The 13,417-nt window shown below is 30.4% G+C and overlaps 1 protein-coding gene across 1 annotated transcript in view; it reads right to left on the bottom strand.

Annotated features, from left to right (window-relative positions):
- Nucleotides 1-13,417, bottom strand: part of LOC123013201 (protein Wnt-1) — a 21,377-nt gene that overhangs the window by 2,096 nt on the left and 5,864 nt on the right. Inside the window, exon 3 of the mRNA XM_044411594.1 lies at nt 5,621-5,907. Coding sequence (XP_044267529.1) covers nt 5,621-5,907 — 287 coding nt within the window. The remainder of the gene's footprint in view (nt 1-5,620; nt 5,908-13,417) is intronic.

The raw sequence follows: 13,417 nt of genomic DNA, 5'->3' as shown, positions 1-13,417 counted from the left end.
TTCTATAACTTCTTTATTTTTTTGATTTTATTTTATTTTTTTTGCTTTATTTTTTTGATTTTTTTTATGCTTACCAGAAAGATGACGATGTATACAATACTATCTAAAACAGTAATAAAAAAAATGTCACTTGAGATTTAAAAAAAAATTCGAAAACAAATGACGTCATAAATGTCTCTATAGTGTCATTTAAAAAAATAAAATCGAATTATGCGAGGATTTTTTTGAAAAATGACTAATAACAAAGATATGAATTTTGAGCGTTACTTTTGGTTCAGTCTGTATTATAATTTTATGCATTATTATTTCTAAAGAAAGTTGTTAAAAGAGACAAAGTTTTAAAGTAGGGTTCAGAACATGCTAAGTAGGGCTTAGCCCTGGTTGGCCCCCCACTAGCTACGGGCCTGTCACTGTGGTATCTTATTACTTGCTCGTGATTATTTTCAATAATTGTTGTTTTATTGTATTTTCTTCAAAAGAAAAACCTTTTTTAAATGATCCAATAGAAGAATTTTTTTAGAATTTGCTTATGATGATGTATTTATAGTATTCTGCGACCACAAACATGATAATCAAAAATGCACGATTATTCCTGAGGTGCCGTTTATAACCAGAGGACTATAAAGCACCAAAGAAATAATAGCATTTCTCTCTAGTGGTGTATATAGGGTGTTAAAAAAAGATTATAAAATATTTCAGGAGGTAATAGTATGGACCAAAACAAATAAGAAAATTTTAATAAACATGAATCCGCAAAGTAACGGTTTCGGGGATTTCGAAAATTATTTGTTTTTTGAAACAATCTGTTTGAACAAAAAAAAAAGAAGCTTTTAGTAAAAATTCTAAAAACTTTCACATTCGACATCTCCAAAACCGTTACTTTGCGGACCCATGTTTATTAAAACCTCCTTACATATTTTACAATTTTTTTTTAATACCCTGTATCAATAATAAGAGTAAAATGTGTCTCTTGTCTTCTAGGGTGTTGAACACATTTTCCTAAATCTTTTGAAATTTTTATTTATGATTGTTGACGATCATAAACATTTTTACTAAAAAATATGACAAGGAAATGTATAAAACCAAACTATCGCTAATCCCATTGAAATTTGATTAGTGATTACTGATTACAGAAAGAAAGATAACAGAATGACTTTTTTAGAATGTATTTTTTATTTTCTATAAATAAAAAAAGTTATTTTAATAAGTATACGGAACTTCATGAGTACACCAGAAACCTATTCTTGTATTGAAAAGTTTTTGTTTTGTTGTACATCTCGTTTGTTGAAACTTGAATTTAAGAAAAGCATATTTTATACTCCTAGTTAATTTACTTTTTTAAATAAATGTTTTAGATTTATAGCAATTTTTGTACTTAAAATTTCCGTGTAATTCAGAAAAGAACAAACTTTAAATAGATTAACAATCAACACCAATTAGACATATACTGACTCTAAGCAACACTTTTTTGAGTTAATATATTATATTATATTATATTATATTATTATATATTATATATTTAATACTTTTTAATTTTCTACCACAGCACGGAGTTGTGTTAAAAAAACAATTAAGCTTACACTATTTTCCGAGTAAAATATTATTTAGAGGGATTTATTTATACGTAAACGGCAAAATTACCTTATAATCTTCTTTATTAAAATTGTAAATATTTTGTTTTGACAAAATGCTCGAACAGGTCAATTTCTTCTCAAAAAATACAAAATTTTCAACTTGATTTAAAACTGTATGTTTCTTTCTTGTTAAATTTCACTTTTTTTTCTGAAACTTTACGTATTATTTAATTTTTGGTGGTAAAATTTTAAATCAAGTTGAAAATTATTAATATTATTGAATATTATTCCATAATTTTGCCGCTTACTGTATAATACTTGAAACAGAGTTTTGCTGTGTAATCTTTGAAAAAGACGAATATTTTAGTTTAAAATAGAATGGGTCTCATTTATTATTAAAGAAAGCATTGGTTGTTGCATTTGACGATATTAAATCGTTGTAGTGCTTTTCCTATCGTTGAAATTAATTGAAGACGATAAATAGCGGCAGCATTGGCTCTCTCATTAGTGTTATCGACTTCAAAGGCACATATCTTTGGCCAGAATTCGTGCAATCACATCGAGAAACATAAACAGAAAAACGTGATAGTTAGACTGTCACCCTGAAAATGGTAATTTGTTACGAAGACATTTCCGAGAGCTAGACTAAATAGTGGAAAATATCCATTCTGGATGAATGATGTAAAATGAAACATTAATTTGAATAGGCAGCAAACAGTACAAACAACCAGTTTGCTCTCTTATACCATCTCTAACGCAGAACCGCGACCATTATTTTCATTTTTATCCGCGACTAATAAATTTTCCACTGCGACGTAAATCTTTTCGCGCTCGAGTATTTCTCGCCAAAGTGGTTTATACGAAAGTAATTGCACTAATTTACGTTTGGCTCGCGGCCGAAAGCTTGTCGCTTCGAACTGAAAATATACCACAGAGTGATATTTCGATTCGATAGATGGAAATAGAAAAAGATGTGTATTGTCTGCAACTTAATAAACCTCGTCCGCGGCCTAACGCCTTGAGCGAATGTCACTTTATTAGTAATGGGCGGTCTTCGCGGCCAGTAACAAGTTAATATGCATTTTAATAAAACTCGATACGACCACCCGGTAGTAATGACCACTTTCTGCATAAATCAAACCTTTTTCTCACACCAGTCATCATTAGAATGTTTTAATCGCACATAAATAATAGTTATTTTCAACGACAACTCGTTTCGGTTTTACTGTTTTTAGAAACAAAACCGATTCATAAAATATCAAACCAAATCAAATCAAATAGCTTTATTAGTGTTAAAATACCTCACTGGCATTTACACAAGTCTAGTGACTCTACAAAGTAAATAAACATATAAGCTAATTTATTCTTAGACTAATTTATAATAAGACAGAAAAATCAAAACTAAAAAATTCCTCAAAAGAGTAAAATGGATTTTTCACTAAAAAATCTTTGACAAAGTTTTTAAACAAATTACAAGGTAATATTTTGATACTAAGAGGTAAAGTTTTGAAGAATTTTAAACAGTAATAGTTAACAGCGTCTCGAGAGCGGTTTAATCTTAAGAAATCATGGTGAAGTAAGTCTTTGTGACGAGTAAAGTGTTCATGGTCTTGAGTCGAAAATTTTGAAGAGTTATTTTTTACAAAAAGTAAGCAAAAAATGTACAATGATGGAATCGTCATGATTTGTAGATCCGCGAAACTCTTGCGGAAACACTCTCTGTACTTTAAATTGTTAATAATCCAAATAGGTTTACATTGAAGAGCAAATAGAATTTTCGTATGACAAGAATGCCCCCACACTAGTAGACCGCACATTAATAGGCTTTGTATGTAGGCATGATAATTGTTTTTTTGGGTGAAACATGCAGGAGTTGTCTTAGTACGTATATTTTTTGTGATATTTTATTTGCAATAAATGTTATGTGATTTTCCCAAGTAAGTTTATTGTAACATAAAGACCTAATAATTTAATAGCTTTTGGAGTTTCCTCGATGTTCCGTAACGAAAATGTAATCAATTGTATTTTGTCTTTATTAAGAGATAATCTGTTTGATTCAAACCATATTTTGATTTCATTATCCGAGAATAAGGCAATATTATGTAATGATTCAGTATCACTGTGACTGTCTACAATTGTGGTATCGTCTGCGAATAATATTATATTAGAACGAGTCGCCATGGGAAGATTATTTATATAAATTATAAACAATAAAGGTCCTAATACTGATCTTTGAGGAACACCAAATCTATTATATTGACAGTTGGAAATTTTATCTTTATATTGAACAAATTGTTTGCGATCTCGAAGATAAGACGATATTAAAGCAATACTATTAGAAGAAAAACCATAGTGTTTCAGTTTATCCAAGAGGATGCTATGGGTAATGCAATCAAAAGCCTTAGTTAAATTATAACAAGCTGCAAAGACGTGATTTTTATTTTCAAAAGCATCAAAAACTAGCTGTGACACGAGTTCTAAAGCAGAAGTAGTCGATCTGTTACATCTAAACCCAAATTGACTCTTGGAGAATAAATGATTATTTTCAAAGTGAAAACTTATTTGATTTTTTAGTAGTATCTCGAGAATTTTTGAGAGGATAACTGTTAAAGAAATTGGTCGGTAATTGGCAGGATCATTAACGTTTCCTTTTTTGAAAATGGGTATTATCTTTGATAGCTTTAAACATTACCGGAAAACATTGGTAATTAGACACATATTAAAAAGCTTAGTTAAGGGAGAGATTATGAGATTTTTGATAGTCAGAATGATAGTGGAATTAATACCATATGCATCATTACTGTTATTTTTTTTAAATTTGTTAAAAGCATCTCTGACATCATTTATTGAAAAAGATTTAAATTCAAAAGAATTTGTATTTTTATTAATTACTAGCAAGAGTTGAGTCTGATTTTTCCAATCTATCAATAATATTTTCAGTAATATTCGAAAAATAATTGTTGAAACTGTCAACAATATTGGTAACATGTGATTTAGGAAACTGAGGTTTTCCTTTGATTACTGACCACATGGCTTTACATTTGTTATTTGACTTAGAAATAAAAGGGTTATTGACATATTTTTTGCATTATTGAGATCAGATCTGTACCGGGATTTATATGCGATAAAAACTGATTTTGAAATAGTGTTGTTTTTGTACAAATTATACAGAGTGGTTATAAATGATTTTCATCTAGCCAGCTATGAATTTTCCATGTAAAGTAAAAAATGCCGCTTTACGAAAATAGGGGTTCCTACTTGTTGGAACTCAAAATTAAAAAATCGCCGTTTACTAAGCGTCCACTTCGAAAATATACTTCAATTATAAACTTGTTTTCTTCCAAAGTATACATTATTATCAATTGTTATTGGAAATTAGTTGAAACAATAAAAATTTAATCAACAACAATTTATTATTAATTAATAAGTGACACTAATGACAGAACTAGAGCTTTCAAAAAAGTAGAGCCGCACAAATAAAGTTACATGCAAAAAAACTCCAAAGCTGGCTAGATGAAAATCATTTATAACCACTCTGTACATAAAAACTAAGTTAGATTTTTTTTCCTTTAATTCACGATTGAACCAATTTGTTTTGGTGAAGTTTTCTCTTGTAATTAGTTTCAGCGGAAGGCAAAAGTTTATGGCGGTCATTAAAATATTTAAAAACATAAGGAATTTAGTTGAGAATCAATGATAAATAAAAACGGAGATTCAAAAACCAATTTGTTGTTTGCGAAAAAGAATCAAAATTCATCTTACGTGCAAAGTGAAAAAAGCATGTAATATGGCACCCTGCGGGTCACAGTTGTCCTTACATGTACAAGGGACGTCCCGGTGTGAGACACTGTGTTACACGAATAATGCTGCCGTCGGAACATGTGTTCTAAGCTGTTGGTTGATACTTGTCTAAGGAAATTGCAACCGACTAAATCGAATCCAGTTTTTTAGCCTTCTTGGGATCCATACCGACGCGTCATGCATTAATTTTACTCGATTGCGACCGCTTGCCACACAAGTATTTTTTCCTCTGTTATTTTACTTACCCATCTTCCGGCTTCGTTGTTGTGCAAATTCATCTTTTCTCGGATGGTTTTGCCCCTTTCCCCAGCGTCGACAAATTCGCGACTGACGGTAAACCCAAATCCGATATTATCCGAACATCCTCCCCATTCGAAGTCTCTGACTCCGGCGACGGCTCCTTGGTGCGGTCTTCCTTTGTAATGCGTTTCACAGTTGCAAGTATCTATCGAACCTTCGCTGCAAGCTCTTGCAATCGCGTGGGTCACTGCAGCACTCGTTATCGCATAAATGAAAGCAGTTTCCCTGCATCCTGCGAAAGATAATTAGTTTTAATAAGCGACAAGGAGAGGTTTTGTGTATGTATTGAAGAGTTTTAAACAATAATAGTTAACAGCATCTCGAGAGCAGTTTAATCTTAAGAAATCATGGTGAAGTAAGTCTTTGTGACGAGTGAAGTGTTCATGGTCCTGAGTTGAAAATTTTGAAGAGTTATTTTTTACAAAAAGTAAACAACAAAAAATGTACAATGACTCTTGCGGCAACACTTTCTGTTCTTTAAATTATTAATAATCCGAATAACTTTACATTGGACGGCAAATAGAATTTTCGTATGACAAAAATGCCCCCACATTAGTAGACCGTACATTAATAGGCTTTGTATGTAGACATGATAATTGTTTTTTTGGATGAAACATGCAGGAGTTGTCTTAGTACGTATATCTTTTGTGATATTTTATTTGCAATAAATGTTACGTGATTTTCCCAAATAAGTTTATTGCTAACATAAAGACCTAATAATTTAATGGCTTTTGGAGTTTTGTCGATGTTCCGTAACGAAAATGTAATCAATTGTGTTTTGTCTTCATTAAGAGATAATCTGTTTGATTCAAACCATATTTTAATTTCATTGTCCGAGGATAAGGCAATATTATGTAATGATTCAGTATCACTGTGACTGTCTACAATTGTGGTATCGTCTGCGAATAATATTATATTAGAACGAGTCGCCATGGGAATATCATTTATATAAATTTTAAACAATAAAGGTCCTAATACTGATCCTTGAGGAACACCAAATCTATTATATTGACAGTTGGAAACTTTATCTTTATATTGAACAAATTGTTTGCGATCTCGAAGATAAGACGATATTAAAGCAATACTATTAGAAGAAAAATCATAGTGTTTCAGTTTATGCAAGAGGATGCTATGGGTAATGCAATCAAAAGCCTTAGTTAAATTATAACAAGCTGCAAAGGCGTGATTTTTATTTTCAAAAGCATCAAAAACTAGCTGTGACACGAGTTGTAAAGCAGAAGTAGTCGATCTGTTACATCTAAACCCAAATTGACTCTTGGAGAATAAATGATTATTTTCAAAGTGAAAACTTATTTGATTTTTTAGTAGTATCTCGAGAATTTTTGTACTCGTTATCGCATAAATGAAAGCAGTTTCCCTGCATCCTGCAAAAGATAATTAGTTTTAATAAGCGACAAGGAGAGGTTTTGTGTATGTGAATTTTTTTTTGATGTCCATCTCGACAAAGCAGGAACTAAACAAAGTGAGGGCTCGATTGGCAAACATCTGGACATGCGAGTCCTTTATGTGCAACCCTTTGACAAATTTTAATACGTCGTAAAAATGTCATTCGACCCGGCTAATGGATGTTGAGGGCACTACATCAAAAAGATCAAAACATACAGATTGACAGCGAGGCTTTAATCATAGGGATTGTCTTAAAAGAACTGAGGAAGTTAAAGGATGACTCCCTAGAGGGAAATTGCTACCTACACAAGCCCTTTTCCGGTGCAAACTAAATAATATCAAAATTCACCATCTGGGATATTAGAAAAATTCTTTTCTCATTCACAGCATGATGGGTGGAGAGCTCGGATTTTATTGACGGGATCCTTATTTGTGGTTTACAACAAAAACACAAAAGAAACGCTTTTTGTGAGTGTGAATGTGCGGCGACTCAAATGTTCATAAAACAGCTAATTAACATGTCTTAAAATTTTCAACAAACAACTCACTGCTTTAATAAAACTTGGAAAATATGATACTCCTATAATATAATCATTTTAATGGCTTATAAACTCATCGGATTTCAACAAAAATTCTACAGGGTGTCCCAGTGAGTTGAAAAAGTGACCTTTGATAGATACTAATCTACTAACTATACAGCGTGTCTCAAAAATAAGTTACAATGCAAACTTGTGTTTTTTTAAATAAAGCACTATATGTTTCTTAGCGTTTTTGGATGTAGAATTTTATGATAATGTTTTTAAGCTAAACTTTTATTGGTCGATTTTGCTTAGTTTTAAAAAAAAGACAATTTTTTTGACGAAAACATGCACTTTTTAAAAATTTATTACACAAAAACTAAGACATCTAGAAATATTTTTTTTAGTACCGCAAAGAAGAAGGTACAAGCTATAAGATTGTAACATTTTCTTAGTGTGTTTGCAAAGATAAAAAAATAGAGGCGTTTGTTAAAAGTTCAATATCTTAAAAAATTTAAATGAAACACCCTATTTATTGTTTTTGCATTTAAAAGATTGTTAAATTGTCATTCTAAAATTATTTACTTTTAGGTGTTTATAATCAATAACTAAAAAGATATTTAACGTTAAACAATAAAAAAAAATAATTACTATTGTTTTAGTAGCCAAAAAGTGCTCAGTTGCACAAGAGATGGAAGAAATATCACTTAATAATTACATTTGTGTTAAACTGAATCTATTATTCTTTATTTTTATAATAAAATAATTCGAATTTGCCATAGTATCGACAATACCCAGATATTGATACGCATTGTTGCTACAATTAATATTGAATGTAAAATATCTTTTCATTTATCAATTCTAGACATTAAGAGTTTATTTTTTTAGATAGACAATTTATCAATCTATTACATGCAAAAATAAAAAATAGGGTGTTTCATTTAAATTTTTTAAGTTATTTAACTTTTAACAAACTTCTTAATTTATTAATCTTTACAAAAGCAAAACACTAAAAAATTGCTACAGCTTTAAGTTCTGTACTTTCTTCTTTGCAAAAGTAAGAAAAAATTTCTTCTAGCTTTCATAAATTTTTAAAAAGTTCATGTTTTCGTCAAAAAAACGTCTTATTTCTAAAATCGATAGTCTTTTAAATGGTTACATCCAAAAATGTTAAAAAACATAAGGTTGAATTTAGAAAAACACAAGTTTGTATCGTAACTTATTTTTAGAACATGCTGTACAGTTGAAAATAATTTTAGGTAATAATTTTAGTATGTATCAGTGTCCTATACAATTTAACTATTTAAAAGTCACTAATGGACTTTTTTAACTCGGTGATGGTATGTATTTTGCTGAATCGTCGAATTTAGGTTAATAATAAACACGGCACTATCAGATTTATTTTTATAAAACGTTCATAACGAGATCGATGTTTGTTATTTTAAACTTGGCGAATACAAGACACGTATTGTCAATAAACAATCCATTTCTATAATATAAATCACCAAGTCATCAGCTCTCGATAAAATTTCATGACATCACACCAAAGTATAGGTAGGAAAAAACACACATGTTAGTTTCGTTAAACGTTTTTTAAAATTTGCATGACAAAGGAAAATCTTTAGGAGACAAAAAACACGTACAATACCTGGATTATAGACACACATAGCTTATTCCTGCTTTATTTAGGGAACACATGTTTGCCTATCGGCAGATGGTTTAAATGTTTATTGTCAATAATCGAAGTTGTCAACTTAAAATAGTGAAGAAGGTTTTTTCCCCTTTCTAAACCTTGTCTTAATTTCTCAATTCAATTAAGCGGAATAGATTTTCATATCGCACTCGGGTAAATCATAAATTTATGTTCTTTATATATCCTCGTAACGGATTTAGAAACCTTTTAATTTATTATTTCTGGCAAAAGTTTAAAGACTATGAATGCAAACGAGTGCGTCACTTATCAATTTACGATAATTAGAATTAATCCGGTTTGTGACGACTATCTGAAATGCGATGATCACTGATCGGATACCTACTCAAATTACCGATTAATTGAGACTAATAGAGAGAGTTTATCGGATAAAATAACAAATAGCAGGTCGAGTTTTGTAGATCGATCGATAAAGAACTACCCGAAATACCACTTTTTCGGTCGCGACCGCTTCATACCTGACTTTGTATCTAAATTGGTCCAATTTTGTGCTGTCTTTCAAATTATTTTAATTAAATACCTGACAAATTGATGTTTTCAAGCTGTGTATTAATAGGACATTAACCAAATTAGAATAACGTGTAGCCGAAATCCACTCAAATACTTGCACGATTTCCCATAATTAAATCAAAAGACATAAACAATGTATTATCAACGTGAATAATTTAGTAATAATTACGACACATCCAAATAATCGATAACAAACGGTCGTGAATTATTTAAAAGTAGTAAAGTGAAATAATTATTGCATTATGTCATTGGCCATTGCATTCTATTGACACATCGTAGTTTTCTCATATAAAAAAAAATTGAGAAAGTTTTCTAGTAAATAATTTTTTTCATCAATAAGATAAAAAAACACTAAATCAAAAAATAATAGTACCACTTCTACTCGTATCAAGCAATATTTGAACCTCAAAAATGAGCTATAAAATGATGTTAATTTTAATAATAACTCGTGTCCTATCTCTACTGATAAGAATTTTGCGGCCCTGGGAATGTGGGTATGGAAATTTGTTTTTTTTTTGGAAAATAACTTCAGAACCATTTGATCAAATATTAAAAATTTGGAATGATAATTTGCGAGAACATACCTTTTAAACTAGTAATTTCGAAAACCGGATACATCTACTTAATTTCCGGTTCCAATAATTACAGCTCATATTTTGTTTTTTCGTTTTTTTGTAATCATTACAAAAATTTTGATCTTTAATTTTAATATAAAATTTCACAAACTCAATGATTTGTAAACTGTAGAAGGAATTTTGTTGGAGTCACTAATGGACGTTTTCAATTCGCTGGGACACCCTGTATATAGTTTATCTTTAATAAGACACTAAATTCTAGAAAAAATATAAACAAACAATAATAAAAAATAAAAATATTTATGAAAAGAGGAAAAACACATTTAAAATTTAAAAAACTGTATATACCTTAAGTATGGAACAATTTTCCAGGCTGTTGTATGTTTTATGAGAATAATGATGAATAATAATAACAATGATTTGATGAAATAATTTTTTTAACGAGTTCGTAAGTTTTCCTTATCTTTCGTAAATGGGAAACTGTAATTTTGATCTTTAATTTATAATAAAATTTCACAAACACAATGATTTGTAAACTGTAGAAGGAATTTTGTTGGAGTCAGAACCGAAATCTGCTGATAACACTAACCAACAAGCATTTTGTGACTGAGAAGAAAACAGTAATTTTTGGTTTAAGTCTATGTGCTAAACTCAAAAATGATAAAGAAAATTCCATAACACGTCAAATTTTAAAGTTAGCCATTTTAAGATATCATATGTTCGACAAAATCGCCGAAAAACGAAACACTTAAAATTCATTTTCTCCATTCTCATTTAAATTTTTTTCCCCCAAATTTGGGTGAAGTTAGTGATGAGCAAGGGGTAAGGTTCCACCAGGATATATTGACGATGGAAAAAGGTACCAAGGGAGATGGGATCCAGCTATGATGGGGGATTACTGCTGGTTTCTGATAAGGGAAATTAAAACACCCTAAGAAAGTCAGCTTTTGCAAAAAACTCATCTACAACAGATTTATATTAGAATCTTATACATCTTTCAACATTGTTCTTGTTTAGTGAATAAATTAATTTCTTTCGACGTCTATTTAATTAATTTCTATTTGAAATGAACAATTTTTAGGATAAACTATTTTCCTGTAACTTAAAATCTGTACGTGATAGAGAATTATTCTTATCAAATTCGTAATTAGAGATGTTAATGTACCCTAATACACGTGTCAATAGATCAATCACATTAAAAAAAAATTGTTGGGTAATGTCATTTTTGAGGTTCAAATATTGCTTCATATTTATGAATAAAGACCGTATTTTTTGCATAAAAAAACATTTTGCAATAAAAACGAGGTGTTTTGCACTTTTTTGCATTAAAAAAACACACGTTTTAAAACTAAATTTTTATTGTCGTTTCATTACTATTATTAATTTTAATTAAAAATCGCAGAGTTATAATTTATAATGACATGCATTTCAAGATGCTCTGAAGTAAAATTATGAAATTATCAGTCAGCAATCGTTTGTATGTTGAAAAACTTCTTCCAATGTGTGTACTGGTAAGTGGAGCAAAAGTATAAGAAGCTAATAAATTTGGATCTTTTACAATGTCACTTATTTCATTAGAAAAGGAACCATTTACAACTGCTTCATTTATTGATTTCGTTAAATTTGCAATTTCTGGCAAAATAATCGAATTTTGCACTAGAAAATTTGGTTCCTGGAAGCAACAACTTACGGTTTACGCTGTCCTCAAATTTGGTACCTGTATTAATTCGCAAAATGAATTTATCAGTGCAAGGAAATCCGGTCTCTACTTATGAATAACCCTGTATAAGAGAAATCATTATTATTATGCAGTTTGTTGTTACAAATAGACTGATTTTAATAGTGAGGTGCATTAAAATCATTGGGTGATTGTGTGTTGCGCGGTTAGAATAACAACTTTAGCGATTATGATTTATCCGGTTCGATAAGTATCCGAAGAAAAAATCGATGTACGATCAATAGCTGGCATTTCACGACGCGTGACAACAGATTCCTTTCTTCAACACGGCCATAAACATGTAGGTTGTCATATTCGACATTGCGTGACTTAAGGCGATCTCCAGTGTGTCTTTATTTCAATATCGGTGCTATTGTTTAATTTTTACATCGAATCAATCGATAATAGACCATCTACAACCAACATTGACACTATAGGAATATGTAATATAAAGATCGCGTGTGCCATAGCGCTACAGGTGTCCAGTATTGTATTCGATCCAAGTGGCAGGTAGATTTCATTTCTCATACAAAGGTATCGAAGACATTCATGATTTAGTACGTCTGGTACTAGCGTTTTAATGCTAGTAGACCAAATGCATGATTATTGTTTTCTAGTTACTATTATTAGTGAAATTGCTGAAAGTTTTCGTGAAACAAGCGTGACGTACACCTATTTGTATTCTTCACGAGCAGTGCTACCGTCCATAAATCTATAATGATGGATGAGAAGGTCCGTTTTTCACAAAACTTGCTAATAAAAACATCAACCTAAATTAAACCATAGCGCAATTTTTCCTTTTCAACACCTTTGAACACTTTTCAGGTGGACAAATAATGATTTATCGCTTAAAATGAATGAATTACAACTGATCTCAGCTGCCACTACCATATAATGCGTTCACGCATCGCATAAAAGAAATCCCTAATTTGATTTTCCATTCACAAATACAGGGTGTTCCAGAACTTGCGCCCCAGAGAAAAGTGTCAAGTCAGCAACATGAAAAAATATTAAAAGTGAGGCTTTTAATTTTTATCTTGACTCTATACAGAGTGTTCCAGAATTCGCTCCTCAGAAAAAAAATGTAAGGTAAAATACCAGGAACATGTTAAAAAAAATTCTATCTGTAAAAATTTCGAAGTTATGCACTTTGACTCTACCTATTTACTTTTGTTAAAAAAATAATTTTCCAAGTTTTTTTTGCTACAGGCTATTAGAAGAGGAAACAAGGAAGCTGTATTCTAAATTGTAACTCTGTTTAATGTTATTTGTGGCTTTTATTAGAAAAACTTTTGTACATTTAC

Source organism: Tribolium madens, unplaced genomic scaffold, assembly GCF_015345945.1.
Source record: "Tribolium madens isolate multiple individuals breed KSU strain unplaced genomic scaffold, Tmad_KSU_1.1 Scaffold_96;HRSCAF=242;Tcas5.2_LG5, whole genome shotgun sequence".
Taxonomy (NCBI): Eukaryota; Metazoa; Arthropoda; class Insecta; order Coleoptera; family Tenebrionidae; genus Tribolium; species Tribolium madens.
Note: the sequence above shows the minus strand (reverse complement) of the source record. Positions and strands in the feature narration are given on the sequence as shown.